This window comes from Falco peregrinus, chromosome 8 (genome assembly GCF_023634155.1).
Source record: "Falco peregrinus isolate bFalPer1 chromosome 8, bFalPer1.pri, whole genome shotgun sequence".
NCBI lineage: Eukaryota > Metazoa > Chordata > Aves > Falconiformes > Falconidae > Falco > Falco peregrinus.
Genome location: NC_073728.1, coordinates 33026667 through 33049090, shown reverse-complemented (window position 1 = coordinate 33049090; position 22424 = coordinate 33026667). Strand labels below are relative to the sequence as shown.

At 36.4% G+C, this 22424-nt stretch overlaps 1 protein-coding gene across 2 annotated transcripts in view; it reads left to right on the top strand.

Annotated features, from left to right (window-relative positions):
- The window catches only part of ZNF148 (zinc finger protein 148), a 36692-nt gene extending 23316 nt beyond the window's left edge, over window positions 1–13376 (top strand). For both annotated transcript variants that reach the window (XM_055811369.1, XM_055811368.1), the window contains 4 exons: window positions 2161–2284; window positions 2939–3022; window positions 8903–9021; window positions 9339–13376. In XM_055811369.1, coding sequence (XP_055667344.1) covers window positions 2161–2284; window positions 2939–3022; window positions 8903–9021; window positions 9339–10931 — 1920 coding nt within the window. In that variant the 3' untranslated portion in view covers window positions 10932–13376. The remainder of the gene's footprint in view (window positions 1–2160; window positions 2285–2938; window positions 3023–8902; window positions 9022–9338) is intronic.
- The last annotated feature ends 9048 nt before the right edge of the window (window positions 13377–22424 follow it).

Here is a 22424-nt window from a genome sequence, read left to right as displayed (position 1 = left end):
CCTGGGAGAGGGAGCCCTCTGTCCTCCTCAAAGCACTGCCAAATTAGTTTGCACTTGTATTCTTGGAAAGTTGAGAAATTGTTTCAGATTGGGTGTGGAAGCAAGTTCCAAATCCTATGCATCAAGATACTTCTCCCTTTGATAGAAAAAGGAGGTCTAGGTTGAGTACATCCACAGATCACTTCCATGGAAACATGGCAAGGTAGGAGAGGCGTGTGTCCCTCTTCCTACAGACATGTACTTGCATGCTTCCTTTTTATCTCCCAGTCTGTCAGTGTTAGTCTTTTGAGATGACAAAAGATGGACAAAAGATAGGAGAATCATTAAACAGGTTGTTTTTCAGTCTCTCTTCCCTTTTTTTCCAACTTGTCAGAGTAAAAAGGCAGAAAGAAGCTGAAGGACTGATGTAGGTGAGAGTCTACTGCAGTTTAAGTTAGTATTCCCAGAGTAATGGGGTTGATTTTCCATCCAAACAGCAGCTGGGACTTTTACAAATGGAAGTCAATTAACATCCTGAAACGTTTTGAATTATATTTTATATTAATATAGTCATCTTATAAATAAAAAGTCATTAGCTTTTATGAATCCTGTCTGCTTTTCCCTCTTCCATGCACACAGACACATTTGCACACGTGTACACACATGCATGCACACACATGCACACACGCACAAGCTTTTTTGTTGCTTTTATTAGGCAAACTGCACTGACAAAGTTAACTTTCTTCATTTAAGAGATAGTATAATGAATGGATGCAGTAGAAAAGCTCAGGTTTAGGATAACCATGAAATTAAGCGTATTTTCTGCACAGTTATCTTAAAATTTCAATACAATATATGGAAAGCATTTCATAACATGTATTTAAATTTATTTTAAATAACCAGTCAGTGTTTCATTAGCTGTATGTTGTTACAGAACAGAGTTTTTATAGTTGTCTCTATCTGTGACTTACTGGAGCTGTAACATACCAATCTTACAAACGTATGAATGTGCTTGTCCTTCAGAGTGAATGCACAAGAATTTGTTAGAGACTTTCACTCTTGCTGAGTTTTGATGCAGTAGACTTAAAAATTGTTTAAGTAGATCCTACAGTATTTGCTATTATTGCAGAGATACTATTTCAGTTATTGACTCTCTCTTTCTCATCACTGTCATTATCATAAAACCTAAAACATCATAGCTAATCAAACTGCAGATGTGTTTCCCCAGCAGACTTTTTTTTTTGGTTAATAACAAGGGGCTAAATGTTTTATTTAAGGTTACTTAAGCTCTTCTTTATAGTTCTGTTTCCAGTTAATTAAGAGTTTAGGAAATGTAATTTGTTTACTGGTTTTCTTATTCTTTTGCCAGAGGTAGTACAGAGTTTGGGGTTTGTTTTTTTTTTTCTTTTTTTAGAGAAAACATGTTACGAGCTTTATTGAGTAAGTTAGATATGGTGCAATTTTTTTTCATTTAAGTTTTTTCAACTTTATATGAAAATAGCAGTCTTGTTTGACAGCAAAGCAAGTATGGCAAGTTGAATTTGTGAAGGTGATGCTCTAATATGTGTATTGAGTGAGCAATACATTATTGAGTAAAAATCCTGAAAGGGGAGAATAATAATAGTATTTGCTTGGTTGTTTGGCTTTGGGGTTTTGGTTTTAAAGTACAATTTTGCCTCTGAGACAATTGTTACTGTGTAGATGTAGAGAATTTGTATGACTATCCTGGATAAGTTTTAATGCCTTTTAGCAAACATTTACAATTGTGATTTGAAAAAAGATTATAACTTTTCATTTTTGCTTTAAAATATGATTATCCATGGTTCAGTGCCCAGAGGTGGTTTGATTACTTTGCATCCTCTCCAACAGACAGACAAAGTAAACAGTAGCGTGTAAAGTGACTCAGCTGTGAATAGGGGAGCTCTGAGCTGGTTTTCCATGAGCTGCTTTTGTCTTTGTCCTGTTGAAATATCTCTTAATACACAAGGAGACAAAAGTTGGATTGGTCTGCAGTTGGAAATGTATACTAAGAGCCTAACACATAGCTTTGTAGAAATTAGCATTGTTTTACCTGAAATATTTAAATTTTCTGCATCAAAAAAATTAATGTTTTTTTTTTTGTAGTTAATAAGACATCTTTAGAGGGTAGTGTGAGAACAAATCTTACTCTTTTTAAAATAGATCCTTACAATAAATGAGGATGGATCACTTGGTCTGAAAACCCACAAATCTCATGTTTGTGAGCATTGCAATGCTGCCTTTAGAACCAACTACCATTTACAGAGGCATGTCTTCATTCATACAGGTACTGCTTGACTTCAAATTTGTCTTTTCTACTGTGTAAAGAGTTGTTTACTTATGTTAAAAATGTTTTCAGCTCTATGCGAATTTCAGTTTTAAGAGTGTAGCTAACTTGGCATCTAAGCTTAGAGATTCCATGCACCAAAGTGTCAAAAGAATACCAAAAAGAAATAATCAACATATGTTTAATAAACTGAAGACCTGTTTACAAGGTTTCTTTTCTTTCTTTATCAGAAAGTAATGGGTTGACTTGTAGCCTAAGTGCCAAAATTGACCCCTTTGTAAAACGTGCTCCGGCTGCTCATTTGCCTGATGAGGTATCTCTCTGGTTCGGAGAAGTGATAAAGGTACTTACCATTATAATAGCTTGCCAGTATCCTGAATGCAGTCTTATGCCAGCATCATGATTGATCTTGTTCATGAGGAAATTACAGCCATTTCAGATCACTCTTTGTGCTAGACTTAATGTGACTCTTAGGATCATGGAAAGAATTTTGCAGTTCATATACTTAGTAAGGCTAATGTTTTTTGGTATTAGAGTTTTTGGAATTCGCTCAGATGCTGTTTTTTTGATAGACATTTTAATATTCCTCAAAAGTAGTTATCAGAAACAAGTGTGTAGTTATTAACTTATGGATGTGGAATTATATTGTTCAAGGTGAAAAACCATTTCAGTGCAGTCAGTGCGACATGCGTTTCATACAGAAGTACCTGCTACAGAGGCATGAGAAGATTCATACTGGTGAGTATAGTGCCTTGAGTATCTTTACTGGCGTGCTTAAAAACTGTTTCCCCACTCAGGCAAGATTTCTGGTAATAAGTATGCAGCCTAAAACCCTGTTGTAGTTTGTTTTGACTTAATAGATGTTATAAAACTTTAAAAAATAAATTAGTTTTGTGCTTTCAACTTGCTCCACTTTTCTTCAGCTGCAAAGTGAGTGTAAACTCTAGTAAGCAAATCTGAAAGTAGTATGCTATAAGTAACCCCAGAGTAGCAAATCCTGAACTTTGTGCTTTCGTAAAAGTCAAGGTTTATTGAACAGTTCTATCTTTTGTTGTATGAAGTTAATTCAGACAACGGGGACTTCCAGATTACACTTCAGTAGATTTATGTATCTATTTATTTATTTTGGAATTTGATGGAAAAGTGCCAGGACTAAAATGGCCAAAATGCCTAACCCCAAAGGAATTAGTATCAGCATCAGCTTCACTTTCACTTTTTTTTTTTTAAAAGGTTTAATTCAGTACTGTTCTAAAAATAAGAGCCTCAGTTTAAAAATATGCAATATAGGTCAAATAAGGCCCAAAGTTTTAAGCCAAAGGGAGTTAAAATTTATACATGTTTATTTTTTTAATCTTCTTGCACCGCACAAAACCACATTCTTTAACAGGTTTGGCTTCATTGGGTTTTTGGCATTTTGGTGCATGGCCTTTCAGTCCCTCTTTAAATATTTTGTAATATGGTCCCTTTGGACTAGATGCCAATTTCTCAGCCTCCTTTTCAGAAAAGCAGAGCTGGTGAATGTGCACAGTGTTTCTTGGCTGTAGCTTTTAAATGGATATGAAAGCTACTAACACGCAGTGCAGTGTGTGCATGTGTAAGAGTTGAGAGGGAGAAAAAACTGCAAAATGAATTTTCAGAGCAGTGTACAGGGAGTTACATGCACAAGTGCCCTGTTGTTTATGGGATTTTTGTATCCTAGGTTGCCGTGAGTCCAGACTAAGTAGGTTTCCTTCAGCCAGTCAGCCACAGAAGAGTTCTCCATTCTTCTGTCCAGTGCCTTTGTTCTGCTCCTAGTCTTTCCTCTGGCTCTGAATTGATGAGCCATGCTGCCTCCACTTTGCGTAGATACTATTCTTGAAAAGAATGCTCATTCATTCTCTTCCATCTGTCTGTCCCCCCACCAAAGATAAAAATTTAAGTGCAGTCTTCACATTTTTCAGATTATTATTTTTTTTTTAAATGAGGATTATTCCCTGTACATGGCTTTGAAAATCAGAATCTGGGCAATATAGTTAATTAACACTTAATTGAAAATATTTTATAAATAGATTTTATTATCCTTTTAAATTCAACTTCTAGCTCTAGTGAGAGTTCATTGTAAGCTTTGGAGGGGGGCTGCAGGGTTTTTTTGTCAGCTCTTACATATACTGTTTGTTTAGCAGAGAAAAAGTTGCCATGTAACAAAATTAACCGTATTTTTATCTGACTTTTTTAGATAACTATGTTCTCCTCCTTTCCTCAGCATCCTGAGGTATAGCTTTATTGTTTTTCAGAAAATTGAAGATGGTGCTTGTGTTGTTGAATTATGGGTATTTTCCTAGGTGACAACTAGTAGATGGTTAGGTGAAAACATGGAAGAACCAGCTTCCAGGAGTGGAAAAAGCTTTTTTGAAGTCCTGTTTAGTTAGCAAGTGATTGACTGGTGCTTAATTTTTGGCTTTGCCCAGCTATAGTGTAGCTAATTCTACATACTTGTCTGTGCTTTCACTTCTATATGACAATATTCACCCCTGGGCCTTAGCTGTTTGTGTAGCATTACTCTGTTGTTCAGGACTGCATAACTGAACCCATGGAGAAAAGCTGAAATTTCAGCTTGATTCTCTCACCAGAAGATGAGCACTGAGTCTGTGTTTCACTTTAATGGAAGTAGAGGAGAGCTCTTTGTATTATTCATACTCTTCTAAGAAATATTCCTTATAAATTCAACACTATATTTTTTTCTTTTTATTTTGCGTTTTTATTTCTCTGAATAACCACTTTTAGCACCAGCTTTTGTACAGTGTTGAAAACACTGATGAAGAACAGGATGTTTCTTCCTCTTTTAAAGATGTTTATCAAATTTTCCAGTTTAAGTCAATTGAAGACAGTGGTAACACTTAGAAGCCCTATTTTATGCCTGTTAGAAGCCTTGAATTTACAGATGCTCCAGCTAGTTCCAGCGTGATTTGAATTCAGTACTCTGAACCACTCCTTCAAATGAAATGTTATGAGGGAGTTAGGAAGCAATCAATGAACAGCCTTATTCTGTGTAAATAATTAAATAGTTGCATCTAAAAGCAGACATTGCATTAATGCAAAATTCACTTACTAGAAATAATTGTACTTAGAGGAGGGCAGCAGTGCTAGAACCCTGCTGCTAAACTTCTCACTAATGACAGAAAATCGCCATTTCAGTTTAAGAGAGGGAAGAGTAATTCGTACACAATATTTTCATCTTTCGAGTTTGAGACTCATGAAGATTTTTTTTTATTCAAATATGTCTGCTTTCTTTTTGCTTAGAGTTGTTTCTATACAGCTTACCTGCTCATGCATTCATGTGTCATGTGTCCTAATTCAGTAACCCACCCTACTTTCCATTTTAAACACAAAAAATGAGATTACATTTGAAAAAAAATAAAGCAACATTGGGGCTAACAATTTAAGCACCTTCTTATTCAGACACGCTGTTTTTTTATTGCCTTCTTTGATATTTTATAATTTGTATTTTGTCTGTTTAGATCCTAAAATGCCTGGAGGTTTATAGTTGTTACAGCCTTCATACACACAGTATTTGTACTACACTTTATAAATAGTTCTGTTGCTCAGTTTTAATAAATTTCCAACATAGAAACAAAACACAGGCTGTTTTCTTTTAAAATACAATGCAATAATTATATGCATTATTTGACTTTGGCTTTTTTTTTACCTACATCTGATTCTTTCCCACTCAACAACACATTTCAGAAAAGTATGTCCTGGATTCTCCCTACCTTAGCAAAAGGTTGCTATTAATTATCTCCTCCATTTGCAATAAATCCTGTTTGAAAAGTACAACAAAATTGCAAAAGGCATGTGAAGTTCCAGGCTTCTCGGAAGTTATTATTATTGGAAGTATATCTTCATAGTGATTTTTAATCTTTTTCTAACATTACCTTCCTTATGAAGCCTAAAGCAAAAATTAAGTGTGGTATCAGTTTCACAAAGTGTTTCTTAAGCTTACTTCCAGAGTGTTTTGGAATACTGCTGAAAAATATTATTTTTCTGTGTTGTACTGAGTAATTCGATGGCAATGTCCCCAGACTTTGTTTCCTGTTGAGGCATGGCCAGCATTGCCTTTGTATATACTCTCAAAGTCTCCAAAATAGCCACTGGTGGTAATACTCTACAGTGAAAAACCTCAGAACATGTTTGGCCCTATTTAAGCCTTGAAGTGGGAATTAGGTAGCTGGGAGAGTTTTCTGCCAGCAAATAGGCAGCTTGAGTAGACAAACATTAAGGAGCTCTGTGACCATTCTTTTATAGAAATAGAATATAGAAATATAGAAATAAGGCTGAAGGTAAGTGTATTAGAGAAGTGTTTTGCGTTTCCTGGGATAGCGGGGTAGCTCCTTAGAGGGCTTTTCAAAGCTAGGACAACACTGAGCTGTCTTGCTTCTGTGACTTCTGCAAGGCTCAGGATAGTTTTTGTCCAAAACAGCTGCCTCTTTCTCTAAGACAAAAATCTAAGATAGTGTGAAAGCAAACTTCCAGACAATGTAAGGAGAGTTGTTCGAAGGGGCAGTTTAAAAGAAACACGAAATAGAATAGTGGAGCAAAGGAAAATAGTAAGTAGCAAGGATTAAGGAATGGAAGAGTGCCCGTGTATTAAACAAGAACAATGGAACCTAAATGTCTTGACTCATCTTCCTTAAAAGTGAAGACAGGGATTGAAATTTGATTCAGAAGGTCTCAACAGGCTTGGTGCGAGTAAAACACCGTAGTAGTAAGGGTACCTAACGAATAAAGGTAACATGAAGAATGAAAATGGAGTTTGAAAGTTAGGAAATAGGCCAGAGAGGAGGATTTGCTTATACACAGTACTGGAGAGGATTATATGATAGGTGTTATAATTTATTAAAAAAGAAACATTTTATGGTGGTTATTAATAAGCAAGAAATGGTAAAAGTTAGTCTCTGGCTAAATGTGAAAGAAGAGTTAGGTTGCTGAGGTTGTGAGCCTGTAGAAAAAGAACTGATGGAAGCCGAGAGCTATTAGGAGAGGAGATAATTTGATTTAGGAGAGAATAAATTGGAAAAATTTCATCCAAGAAAGGGATTGGCTGAGAAGCTATATGGAGAGGTAAGAATTAATAATTGGCAATAGGGCGTAGGCTTACAAAGACAGAGATTTAGAAGTTGCTTGGAATTAGGAAAGTTGAAACTCGTGAGTATTAATGATCTGACTAGGAGCAAATGTGTGACTGATATAGATATTTCTCATTCTAGTTTGTATAAGTACTGGCATCTTATTTTAAGGTACTGTATTTCCATTTGCAGAAGGATGTGGTTAAGTATCTGTTCTAAATGGAAAATAAAATGTATTAACATTTCAATAATTAATTATTAGTAATAATTTAATAAAATCAGTTACTGAAACAATTTTTAAGACTAAAACTACCTCAGAAAAATAGAAACAGTCTGCGTATTTCTGAAAACAAAAGAGAGGTTTATATCCACAGAATCAGTGCGGTATAGTATAGTATCCAGAACAAAGAGGATGTTGACAGATGCTGCCAAGACAATCCCTGATCTCTATGTCAGTTCAAAAGATTTCACAGTAAATATTAAGAGGAAAGATTACTGTTGTTCAGGGTGAGTTCTATTAAATAACAGTGAACTTCTGTAAAAGGAAAACTAACTTTCAGTGCACTTGGGATTGTTAGGTTTTGTCAGAGAAACCTAGGAAATAAAAATATCAGAGGGAAAATGCAAGGCAAAAGTTAAAAGCAATAGAAATAGAGTTAGTTTGTGTTCTGAAAGGATCATTGCAGGGCTTCTTTGTGAGGAAAAATAAGGGGAGAAGTGAAGATGAACTCAGGGCAATGAATGTTGTCTGAGCAAATATTTTATGAAAGTAAAAAAAAAACCCAAAAAACCCAAAAAGCAAAAAAACCCAAAACAAAACCCCAAAAATGAACCAAACAAAACAACCAAACAGAAAAACCTGTAAGTATGCAAATGCCTGTTCAGCTACAGAGGTTTCTTGTTTTCAGCTTAATTTTTAAAATAAAATATTGTTAAATTAATTAATTTATAAATAAATAAATTTGAGTTCTAACCAAAATAGTACGATTTTTTTCAAACAGTTATTTCAATTGTACATCCGGATAAGGAAAAAATCTGGAAAATACAGAACACTTTGCAAAAATGTTAAATTAAAAGCTTGGAAATGCTTAATTCTCATCTAGAAGGGATGAGTTTGAGTTAATGAGCTGGTCAGAGAACTGAGGTATTTTTATATAATCGTCTGCCCTAAAAAAATACTGTGTAGCAGCAGTTTGGGGAGGATATCTTTGCAGTTCTTCATTTGTTAGGTTTAAGACAGATATCTGCATCTACATTAGAAAAAGGGAGTAAGAATTTAGTTTTAAAGTTTGGGTTTTTTTTAGTGTAAAAGCTTAAAATCATTTTGAGGCATCAGCTACCAACTACTGGGAAAATGACGAAGTGTGAGCAAGCCCTGTGTTGTTTTTCAATAGCAACAGACAAAGTCCTCTTCTTTATTACTTCTAATAAAGAATGTAGTATTTGACCTGGTGATTGTATGGTAGAATATAGATTTATTTTTTTAGATTAACATTGTTGTGTGCTTTTTTATCAGGTGAAAAGCCATTTCGTTGTGATGAATGTGGTATGAGGTTTATTCAGAAGTATCACATGGAAAGGCACAAAAGAACTCACAGTGGAGAGAAGCCTTACCAGTGCGAATATTGTTTGCAGGTGAGATGACTTAGAGAAATCTTTTTGCAGTTGAAAGACAGAACACCGGTCAATTCTTTAGTACAGATGGGACTTTCTCCAGGTGTTGTAGTCATGTGCATACAAATAAATGTGTAACAACTGTTTTTTTCTGTTAAGGTGGGCGGTCTTGATGCACAGGTGGAGCAGAGTCACAACTGTCTGTGCTTGATTTTATTGATTATATACTGTTGTTTCACACTTCATTAGAAATCGGTAAAGTGGACGAATTGTCAGGTAAATTTGTAAGAATATATTTATTTTTCAACAATAATAATAGTGAAAAAAATCTTTTGCAGTTTTTCTCCAGGACTGATCGTGTGCTGAAACATAAACGTATGTGCCATGAGAACCGTGACAAGAAACCGAACAGAGGTGCCACCAAAGTTGGCTTTTTGCCATCAGAGGAAGATTCTGGTTTCCCTACACCTATGAAAGACAGCTCCTTGCCAAAGAAGAAAAGGCAGAAAACGGAGAAAACAAAATCTGGGGATAAGGAAAGTACAGATAAATTGGAACAGAAGAAGGACAAAAATGACTATTTGCCTTTGTACTCTTCTAGTACTAAAGTAAAAGATGAATATATGGTAGCGGAATATGCTGTTGAGATGCCACATTCTTCGGTCAGTGGAACGCACTTAGAAGCAGCAAATTCTGGAGAAATACACCCACCTAAGCTCGTTCTCAAAAAAGTTAACAGCAAGAGGAGTCTGAAACAGCCACTTGAGCCAAGTCAAACCATTTCACCTTTATCTACATATGAAGACAACAAAGTTTCAAAGTATGCCTTTGATCTTGTGGATAAGCAAAGTTTACTGGACTCTGAAGGTAATGCTGACATTGATCAAGTTGACACATTACAGGAAGGGCCCAGTAAACCTGTACACAGCAGCACTAATTATGATGATGCAATGCAGTTTTTAAAGAAAAAGAGGTATCTACAAGCAGCTAGTAATAATAGTAGAGAATATGCCTTGAATGTAAGTACCATAGCATCTCAGCCTTCAGTAACACAGGCAGCTGTGGCCAGCGTCATTGATGAAACTGCTACAGCCTCAATATTAGACACACAGGCACTGAATGTTGAAATTAAAGGTAACCATGACAAAAATGTCATTCCAGATGAGGTACTGCAAACTCTGTTAGATCATTATTCACACAAGGCTAATGGACAACATGAGATATCTTTCAGTGTGGCTGACACTGAGGTGACCTCTAGCATATCAATCAATTCTTCTGAAGTATCTGAGGTCACTCAATCTGAGACAGTTGGAACAAGCTCTCAAGCTTCCTCATCAGATAAAGCTAGTATGTTACAAGAATATTCAAAGTTTTTACAACAAGCTTTGGACAGAACTAGCCAAAATGATGCCTATTTGAACAACCCGAGCCTTAATTTTGTGACTGATAACCAGACTCTTACAACCCAGCCAGCATTTCCTTCCATGGAGAAGGTCTACACGTCTATACCAGTCAATAGCTTTCGATCGGGAATGAACTCTCCATTAAGAACAACTCCAGACAAGTCTCATTTTGGACTAATGGTTGGTGATTCGCAGCACCCTTTTCCCTTTTCAGGTGATGAGGCAAATCATTCTTCTTCCTCCTCTACACAGGACTTCTTGGATCAAGTAACTTCTCAGAAGAAAGCAGAGGCACAGCCTGTTCACCAAGCATATCAAATTAGCTCCTTTGAGCAACCCTTTAGAGCTCAGTACCATGGGGCAAGAGCTGGAATATCATCTCAGTTTAGCACTGCCAATGGACAGGTGAACCTTCGGGGACCAGGGACAAGTGCTGATTTCCCAGAATTTCCCTTGGTGAATGTAAATGATAGCAGAGCTGGGATGACTTCTTCACCAGATGCCACAACAGGCCAGACTTTTGGCTAAGAAATCTTTGTAAATAATACTGGCACTTTAGAACACATTTGTCAAAAGAGGGTTGCTCTGTGTAAGATGGAGTTCTGTACAGCTTTTAAGAGTGCTATGTTAAAACAAAAGTAAGCTGATATTAGCAAGACCAATAACTGCTTCTTTTTTTCCTTTTTTTTCCTTTTTTTTTCTGGTTAGTCACCAGTCATTGAACTGCCTGATGTTGGTGCCCCTATCAAAGGCAGTTTATTATTCACTTGTTTGAATCCAGAAAATATTTTACCTTCTATGAAATTGAAAATAAACAAAATCCCCAGGTAAAACTTCCCCCCATGATTGTTTCCTTACTGGTTTCCGTTATGCTTTGGAAGGGCAGTTTATTGTCTGATACTATTCATATTGTCATTTCTAAGCTTGTCAGGATAGTCATTGCTCTTCAGCAGGGAATCGACATGTATCACAGAATAACACACAGAATAGCAAGTTTCCAAGTCAAGCAAATATGGCTTTAAAAGATGGCATTTTCTAGGAAAATAATCCTTCTTCCATTTCTCTCAAAAATAATTTTAGACCATTTGCCCTTTATTTCTGCTTTGCATTACCTTGGGTTGTGTTTGGAGGAAAAATGAATGCTGATAGACTAACTCTACTATTTAAAAGTCTAATTAATTTAAAATACTTTAAACACTTTTTAAAGCAAAATGCCTAACTGCTAAAGCCTTTACTTCATTCCTGAAGTAATGTGTATTTCTTTGTACAGCTGAATCTAGATGTAACTTTTTAATGACTTTTTCATACGCAGATAGCAAGATTTTGAAGTTTTAGTTTAAAGTACTCTGTAGATGACATTCCCAATTGCATAATGCTTACACAAACTCTGTATTCCAAGATTTAAATACATACTCATAATGGTTAACACAGAGCACTTAGTCAACTTGATAGTTTTTGATTTTGCAAAAATAAAAACATTTTTAGGTTTGATATGGTTGCATCATTTTCATCTCATACAGCTCCAATAATTATTTTCAATATACTCGAGATTGGGTATTCTTAGCTTCTGTAAAAACTGTTTTAATTCTCTGTCTTGAATTTTGACAATTCTGATCATTAAATTTATTGAAGTATCCCTGAAAGCTGAAGAAGTGGGCATTCAAATTCCCTATCTTTTTAGCGTTTACTTAGTGAAAGTCATTACAATTTTACCAACCAAAACAGCTGAATAATGCTAGCGAGCAGGATTTCTTTTTCCAGCATAGGAGAGTGATCAGTTTTCGTTGCATTTCACAGTATGAATAAACTACAAAGTTTATCCCTGTACCATGAATATGTTTTTTTGAATAGTACTTTGTCTTCAAGTATACAGTATGGTACGATAAGTAGTTCTTTGTGCATTTTTAAGGTGGTAAGATTTGAGTAGCATAACTATTGTGTAGTTTAAGTTAACAAGTTACAGATTTTTGAACTGTATGTTCATTCTATTGCACCTTCCCTAAAGGGACACTGTCTGGTAGTTTAAGGCAGTTTAAGCCTAATGTAGGCTGATTAACCAGGGAAAAACACACACACACACACACACATATATATATAGGTATGTATGTATATGGTGGTGTTGGGGTTTTTTTAATAGGATTGCATACATCCTTTTACAGGACTATTGCTAGCTGGTATCTCAGATGAAGCCATCAGCTAGGAGAAAAGACTCTGTCTCAAGGGGCTAAGATATATCCTGTCTTTTAAGAAAAGACTTGAGCAGGGCTTACAACGGTTCCCACCTGTTCCCAAAGCAGTTGTGATACTTTTCTTAATTTTCTTTACTAGGAAGCTGATCCCACTCTGTCCCTTTTCCCTTACGTAGCGCTATTACAGCACTAACTTCACTTGGTACAGCTGAGGGAGAAAGTGTATTTGTTATCCATAGCTTGCTTCTTATATTAACAAGAAATACAGTTTACATAAACTTCTTACTTAATACCTTTGTATAAGAAAACAGGTTCTGTTTTGATTCATTGACCCTGTGTATAATATAGGAAGGCGTTTCAGTGTGCTATGACTTACTGGTAATTTTGTCTGAATTATTTGGCCCCAAGTTAAGAAGAATGAGCATCAAGGGAAGATTCCTTATGGATTAGTAATGATACATGTAAAGAGATTTGTTTGAAAGAATATTTTTAAATTGATTCATGTCTCTCTGTTTTTCTTCCTTCCATTCTGTGTTGCACAGACGTAATACATATGATCCCCTATATCCCAGGAAGCCACCCCTTGTAACGCATGTTTCATTTGCAGTGTTTCATTTCCATGACATCCTAGCTTGTGCTGCCTGAATAATGCTGTGTTGGCATCTTTGTTCTAATGTCCTGTTGTTGCAAGTAGATTGGCCTTTAATAGTACTATTTGTTCAATACAACAAGCAGCAAAAGCCAAAAAAGAAAAAAAAAGGAAAAAAAAAAAAAAGAGAAAGAATCTAGCTTATTACTGCACTTCTCTGGCCCCATGGGGAGGTAAAAGGAATAAACCTCCTTCTCCCTAAGGAGATTGACTCAGCTTTATTTTAACAAGTTACTGTCTTGATTCTCTGCTGTGAGAAAGTGATTGAGGAGTAGAAGGGAGTAGCTCTTGCCCTATGCCATCTTCACACATAGGAAATGCTGCTTGGGTGCTCGAGGGAGCAAGCTATTGTACAGAGTAAAGGAACTTGCTCTTCCCTGGAGCAAAGTGGGAGTCACCTGAGGAACTTAGTCCTTGTGTCACCACTCATTCCCTAGCCTGCTGCTGAGCCATTACAGCTATACTCTGTGCCTTAGGACAGGTTGTGGAGTCCCCGTCTAGCCCACAGGGACTATCTCATAGGGTTCTTCCACATGTGCAGTTAAAGTGGTGGCGTGAGTAGTTGATCTGCTGATGCTCGAAGCTTTCTGTACTGGAGGACTTAACCAAATATACTGCTATGATTTCCTGAGTACATGCCCTTTTGTTCTGGAATAAGCGTGTATGTAGTTCTGGGAGGTTTAACTATGTAAAAATCTCTTGCTTGTTTAATAATTACATTATTTAATAGTATTTTCCACTGCTCATGTTTTGCTGCTTTTATCTGCTACAGATGCACGCTGTTCATTGTGATCTGGTCAGTGTTCATTTTTGTTAGTTTTCCGCGTATGACTGGAAAAAAGCGACTTTGGTTTTCTGTTCTGTTCTTATACTGATACTGTTCAGTTGGTTAGCGTAAGGCTGGGGTGAGCATTTATATTCCACAGAGCTAACGACAGACGTTCTTACTGAAAGGTCATGCAAGCACTGTGTGTGTGTCTGTGTGTGTGTCTGTGTGTGTGTCTGTGTGTGTGTAAGGTGGAATTTTTTGGGGATATCTCCTAGTGATAGAGCAATGATGATTTTAAAGAAGAGGAAATTGATGACATTTATTACCAAACTATATATATATGCAATACATGTGTATATATATATATATACGCACATATTAAAAGGCCATATTTTGGCCCTAAATTACTTGACAGTGTCCCTTTTAGCATGAATCCTTTGATATGTTTTACATGAATATAACAGACAATGAAGGAATCAGCTTGTAATGGTATACTAATAGGCATTTACATTTTCTTCATTTGATTTGAGAATGAATTAATCATGAATTACAAGGTTTGCGGAGAAGGATTAACCATGTGTATTACTGTATGTTGGTTTACAAATAACAACATAAACAATTTAAATTGGATGATAAAAGAACTATGTTTATGATCTTGTGTCTCCTAGTGTTGTCTTTAGGAAAATTGTGTTTCAAGAAGAACATAGGACAAGAAAAGTATTCATGTGAAATAACACTTGTATTATTTTTATATTGTACTTGTCAATTTTTTGGATGACGGGAGCTTTTCATTGTTAATTGAGAAGTACAGTAAAATCTTGCTAATTCGCTGACCGCTAATCAGAGCATCCGATAGGTTTATACATCCCTGATGGTCTCTTTCCCACCTCTCTGCAATGGTCTAAAAAGTACTGTAGCGAGGTCTCGTTTTAGTAATACTGTACTACTTCACCCAAGTATACTACAGAATCTATTTTAGTATACTGGGAGGTAGAAGAAGTATTGAAAACTAAATTACAGTTGTCAAAATAAATGAACAAAGTACATTTTGTGACGTGACATCCTTGCTTTTATTGCCTGCTTCTTCACTATTTTCAAAATTGTCATTTATAAAGGGTTTCTAAGGCATTGCTGCGAATTATTGGGGTTCTACTGTAACTTTTGGAGTTTATTCTAAAGTATTCATGTTCTCCTATGAAAACTTTCCACCTGGACAGATACATTATATTCCATGCTTGTTCAGAATATTTTTATAGTATTTGTATCATATGTAGTAACTATTTGAGATGAACCAGAATATTTGGATGAATCCACTCTGAATTTTGCAGCATTGGATTACTTTCTGTATGTATATTTGCTAACTAAATTTTCTTGGCTTTGAGAGCTTTGGTTTTTATTCTTCTTTGTTTGCTTGTTTTAATACCATTACAAATCACAAGGAAAATCCTAACACTCCTGGGAATCTTTGGAAATTTTAACAGGCAGAAATATGCTTATGCAGTTGGTATCAGTACACATGGAACTTTCAAATTACATGGTTGGTACTGAAGCAAACGAGTAATGTTACAGTTTCCTAGTGTTCGATGTTTTACTAAGATGAAGCCTTGTAACTTTGAAAGTTCATTCAACTTACGGTAATGCATGTTTATGTTAGGCATGTAATGCATTTAGCTAAAGCTCATTTTGCAAAGGACAAATACTAGAAAGTATTACTGCTAATGAAAATACGTGTCTTTAAGTTAAAATTTGAAGTTTTGTTCAATTTTAATTTGCTTTGTGTCAGGGAAATAAATTATAGTCGCTTTTGCTCTACTTGGCATCTAAAACCTTATGTTTCCTTTTTAAAATTACATCTTTTGGTAGGAAACACAAACTGAGGCAAGCAAACATTTCTAAGAGTTGTTTCTTGCTTTCCTTAATCCAATGGATGGAAAGGTAATATTGTGTAAACAACATTATTTTATTTTTTTATGCAATATCATGCTGTAAATATGATTTATCAAATAAGGATGTACCTATGATTGAATCTTTGATTCTGCACAGCTAGAGTTTATATATAAATATAAATGTGTCTTGACAATCAAGGACTTATGTCAGTCTTCCTTTATGACGTTTCTTATTGTTATGCATTCCATTTGTTTGACTTGAGTATTTGTATTGTCTGTAAAGTATGTAATGTTTTTATAGCTTGTTTAAAAACAAACAAAAAAGCCTGTAAATACATACGAAATGATCACAGTACGGCTCTGTTAGAAGGCGTATGATGATGTACTGTTTGTAAGCAATAATACATGACAGCGCTAACTTCACAAGTAGCATAAGGATAAGTTCCAAAAATAACTTTGGGAGTTAATAGCCTTGTTTGAGTTAATTAATATTCTTAATCATTTTTTTATAAATAAATTCAAATGTCCTCCTGCTGGAGTATATAACATTGTTTACACAGCACAATTTCAGTCACAGAGGGGACAGTCTTTAGATCTATGGCTTCATCTGTACACACTTTAAGAAATGAATGGCTTGGCTGCACTTCTGCGAGATGAGGAAGACTGCAAAAGTTGAATAGCTGTGTCTCTAAACTGCTTCTGTGCTGATTCCTGACAATTCCTCTACTTAATTTTGGAGTCTTTAAGTCCTGATATTGAACTGATGAGATTTGGGCCTCCAGTAGAAAGGAATAGTTCTCTTCTTATGTCATATGCAGATAAACAGTGAACTTACAAGTCACCTCTTCATTTGAGTTGCATACTTTTCAAATAATGAGCTATGAGATGATGAGTTTATTCTGATAAACTAAACGTCAAACTTATAGTTTGAATTGAATAGGTATTAGACTGTACAGAGCAGCATAACTATTTGAACAGTCACCACTGCTTTAGAACCCCCCACCCCTGATTTCTAAATGTATATGACCTACATTTTATAGAAAAAAAAAGTTTTTAAATGCTAGTCATTTATATAATATGTGCTTTGAAGGATTTGCTAGTCCACTTCTGTCACTTTTAGTACACTGGTATCTTTTATATGTAATGTATGCTTTTTATTATTATTATTATTATATTATTATTATTATTATTATTGTAGTAAAGCATTTCAGTAGGAGGAATTTTGCAACAGTATGAGGGGCTGAAATTTTCATTGTCAGAAATGAATTATACTGGACTTTGTCTGTGTAGTCTTGTCTTTCTTTTAATGCTGTCTGGAAGGGAACTTGGTATTCAATAAAGCAAGTGACCTTTTATTGTGAAGGCATACTATGTAGTGCTGAATTGGATCTGGAAATATGATGAATTTGAAGACAGAGGAACTAGAACGAATTCTGGTGTACAGAAGAAGTTGTGTTATGAAAAACCTGATGATATATAGTGCAACACTGTTACAGTGCGTTTCTGATATAGTGTTATTTTCCTGAAGTCCATATGCCTTCTTTGTATTTCAATTAGTAAAAAAAAAAAAAAAAAAAAAAAAAAAAAAATCCATATAGGTAAATTTAAGATAATAAGCTTATTTCAATTATTATACAATATTTCTTTATTCTACAACATCTATTCCGTCCCTTTATTATCAGACAAAAGACCATAACCTCAATTCTATCAGTAAAAGTATGTATATAGGTGAGAGATGGTTTTGTAGGAGTCTGCAAAGTATAAATTTGTGTATTCCTTATGTTTCTGACAGAAATGAGAACACAAGTCTTTATTCCTGTGAAATGAGGAATTTCCTGATTGCGAGTGAGCAAGAGTGTGTGTGTGTGTGTATGTAAGTATATGAAACATGTTTGAGTGTCATGGCAAAAATGATGCAAGTATAAAAGGATTTAATGTAGTTCAACACATGACTTACATTTAGTGTGTAAAAGAAACATTTAAATTTCATAATTCAAAAAAGTCAAGAATAGTTTTGCAGGAAACAAAACTATTTGGATAGCAGGCTTGACCAAATGAACTTTTTGGTTAAACTTGATATATTTTAAATGATTCTATTTCTGCCTTTATTTCTGCCCTAAAAGCAACTTAAAATATTTTGGGAGTTACCCTTCCTGTTCATTGACTGTGAGTGTAATTTATGTCATGGTTTACAAAATGCGGCATGAAGGATTGGATTGTTTTATCTGTATAATACAATGAAAGATTGCACTTTTTTTTTTTTTTAACATAATCATGGTGAATGGTATTGTATTTTTAGGATTGATTTATTCATTAAGTGACAATGAGTTTCATCACTTTTGACATTGTTTTCTTACGGTTAACTTAGTCTTCTTGGGTTTATAATGCCCTTCTATGTATTGTGATACTAAGGGAAGTTATGTTTTTGCTTTATTTTTAATTAAACTAATAGTCTGATAATTTATATTTGCAAATGATGCATTTTAAATGTGGTCACTTGCTGTTTGAAAAATAAAAATATAGAATACTGTTTTATGAATAGACTTAGCAGTATTTTTCATGTTAGATAAGTTGAAACAGAATCTGCTTTCTTGGTGAGACAGATGAAGGCAGGTAAAGATACATGTCGTGCAAGAACTGAAGTGGATACTTTCAACAATTAAATGAAATATTTAAATATTTGATTTGAGACATACAAAATTCATCTGGGTTTTCTTCCCCTTTGGATCTCCTTGCATCCTTTGATTACAGAAAACAAAAGTACCTGACCTTAATTTTAATCCTGGTTGTTTTAGAAGATTGCACTGGAATCACTGTAGTAGAAACACCTAGTATTAGACCAGCTTTCCTTTTGTGATTTTTATTTGCACTAAAGGGAATTTATTCAGTGCCAGCAACTCTTCATGTAAATGAGAGTTCGGACTTTGTTTTAATCGCAGTTATAAGAAAGGTGAACTTGATGACTAAAGTTTTCAAGTCTATTAGGTGACAATATGGCATGTGTGCACTACCTCATTTTGTAGCGTATGCAGTAGTATACAGAGTATTTGTTACATAGATTTTTCTACTATTGAAGCAAGTATTTAAAAAATGTTGAAGATTGTAGCATTTATGCACTTACAAAACCACAAATGTGCCCTATAGCATTAATTACTGATAATTTCATTTTCTTGCCTTTATTTATTCACGTGTTAAAGGCACTGTTTTCCCTGAATCTTCTGGTCGGGTCCCTTCTGATGAAGACTTAATTTTTGTGAAACCCACGGCTCTGCTGATTTTACTTTGTATAAGAATTTGTGCGAGAAAATGTTCAAAGTTGCACGATGCTTTTTAAAGAGAAGAAAACCTAGTGACGTTCTGTGTTAAGGCTGGCACCACGATCAGAGGAGCAGTGCGGGAAGAGCTGTGTGAGCCTGGGCTGTCAGCGGCATCCCGCTGTGGGTACAGCCCTGGTCCTGGAGCCCTGGGCACGCTCCCCCAGCCACCTCTGGGAAGCGGCGGCCGCAGGAGGGGAGCTTGCTGTCTGCCTTTAGCCTAGACCCCTTCTGAGGGTGTTTAACCCTGCTGAATGAATTTGCATGGTAGCCGAGGAAGGGCACTCCAGGCGTGTTCTGGTCTCTCATCTCACCCCGGGCCAGCAGCCCTAGCAGGGATGGCCAGGCATGGCAGTAAAGGATTAAATCAGCGCAGATGTCCTGAGGTTGGCCTTAGGAAGGGTGCCCTGACTCGGTCCCCCTCAGCCCTGTGAGGCCATAGGCATTACTGTCTCATCGTGCCTTAACGTACTGCTGAAGTATAGCGTGAATAAAACAACGTGACTTGATATGACTTTGTTTCAGTATTACTCCAGTCTGCATGTTTTGGTATTTTTTTTTAAATGGCCTATCAAGAACGTAACGTGGTATGTTAACATCCAGCCAGTATAGTAACTTTAACAGTTTAATGTTTAATAGTTTAAATTGTGGATGCTCTCTGCAATATGCCTGAGTAAGTAGTGTCTGTGTACTCGGCCATCCTGCTTCTCTTTAGCTTTATGTTCATTAGTTATACTGATTTTTATTTAATTATGCAGTGGAAATAAGAAGTCAAAACTGATAGTTTCTGCTTTATTGACTTTCATGATCAAAATTGTCAAATAGCAAAGTGATACTGAAAAGAAGACATTTTAATGTTAAAAAGAATTGCCAGAACCTACGTTTTGTGTCGAGTGAGAAAAGTAGTCCATTAAATGAGCATTCTTTTTTTGCTAGGAGAAGGAAACAGTTTTCTGTTGAAATTATTGGTTATTTGTTTATTTAGAGGGCTGAAAAATAAAAATCTCAAATTAATAATGTTCTTGCACTGCACAAGAGAAACTATATTGTAGCTGCAGGACAGGCAGCAGTTTATGAAAGGAGACAGATTTGGAGGTTGGTTTAGGGAGGTAGTCTGGAAGAGTGTCCAATTTGTTGGTTGTTTTCTGTGTTGCTTGTGCCGAATCAACAGAAGACAGTTTACTATAGACTGTTATTTGCTTTTTTGTCTGCTTGAGTTGTCAAGATACAGAGTTTAAAGAGAGCCTTCCACTGGAGCAGGGGGTCAAAGCAGAGCCCATGTGTGCTGTCCTTTCAGAAGCCGGCAGCCCTGCCCTGGTTGCTCAGGTAAGTTGCCTCCTCGGCAGCATCCTTCCCCTTTCACATCAGGGCTGCTCGTCAGGTGCCTGACATCCCTGCTGCAGCGTCTGCTCTAGCTTTTGAATCTCAAAGGCAGTTGAATGCATACATGTACAAGTGGCTGGCAGAAATGAAATACGGTGATTTGGTGAGGGGGGTGTGTGTTCGTTCTCCGCAGTCTAGCCAGCTACATCGCTTTCGCCAGAGTCGGCAGCCGTGCACGTCATGCAAAAAGCATGGGATCCAGTTCCTCCTTCCATTATTTGTACTTAGTTCTGGATGTTTGCTGGGTGTACAAGTAACTACTGTTTTTTCCACGTGGGAGTCCACTGGGGCAGCTCTACCCATCTTACACAGGAGAGCCGAGGAATGGTCCTACGTGATGGTTGTTCGCTGCTGCCTGCTGGTAACAAAGCCACTTGGCTTTTGTCTGGCTAGCGGTTGCACCTTGCCAGCTTCTCAGCCAGAAATGTGGGTGCCTAGTCCCAAACCAAGCGTTGTGCTGATGTTTTCTGACACAGGTCAGTGCATTGGCAGTACCTTGATGCAGCTGCCTTTGTTCAGAGGAGGTGATGCCTTCTCAGCTGCGCAGCCTGAGGGGTAAGCTGGCCCAGCTATGGAAGTGCAAGCTGTGCCACTGAACACGTTCATTTTAGCTGTTATTTGCATACAATCTTTCTTTATTTTCCTCATGATCAGATGTGATCATTAGTGCCATTTCAGAGAGGCAGAAATAACAGAGCTTTCGTAACTGCTGTCAGATCAAAAACATTAGCCTGGCCTAAGTGAAACCCAGAGGGTTCTACTATTTTATCAGTGTAATTTATTAAAAAAAAAGTTTCTGTCTTGTGATATGAATAATGACTGTTCAAAATGTGTAATTTTTATACTCTAAAAGCTCTTCAGGAGCAGCAGTTCCTTAATTGGTCTGTCTGAGTCACGAAGGTTGATAAAGCAGCGACTACGAGTGCTGGGAGTATGCTCAGGGTAATTGCAAGGTAATCTCGACCATGCAGAAATGTGTAAGAACAAAGCAGAGGATGTCATCAGAAGCTCAAAGGATGACTGACTGTTTTCTCTCAATTCCTGTGTTTTCTTCCATTTTTCTTGCCAGTTCCTGAAATGATCTTTGTTATATGGCTAATTATAGACAGATCAGAGCAACCTAAGAAAGTTACAGCTTAGAAGGACGGATAAGCAAGTGCAAGGATGCCAGTGTGCCGGTGTGATCTTTTCCTCCAAAACAGGACTTGGGAGGATTTTTCTTAAGATGGCATTTATTAGCTTAAAAGAAAGTATCAAATCAAAGTAAACAGGATGATCAGTCCCCCAGTCAAACACGTAGCTACAGTGGTGGATGTTAGAGCTACTTGGAAATGAGTTGTAAGGACAGCATGAGTCCCCACATCGGGCATGGAAATGGGCTTTGGCAGTGCTGGCTCTCTCAGAGTCGTTCCTGTTCCCTGGAAGTCCGTTTTAGGGAACTGAAGCAAGAATGTTGCTTGTGGTGGTGCTCAAGTACTGTACCGGTAACTGCTGTTATGCACTGAACAAAATCGGGTAAAGATGCATTTTAAAAGCAAAGTATTTTGCAGTTTACAACTGAGTGAACTCAAATAGAAAGAGGCTGGCACTTCGTTTGATATAGGAACAGAGTCCTGACGTGGAACAGCCTGTTTTACTGTCTATCTGGGCTTTGTCTGTAGGTCATTAAGTGATGCGATTAGCTAAATTGTGTAGTTTATTCACAGTCCATGCTCTGTGTGTACATGGAAATGGGCTTGTGTGTTGCTGCATTAGGAGAGATGGAAATGTCTGGCAACTGAAGAAGATGGTGATGAGGTATGTGATAATTAACACCCATTCTGCTAAGAAT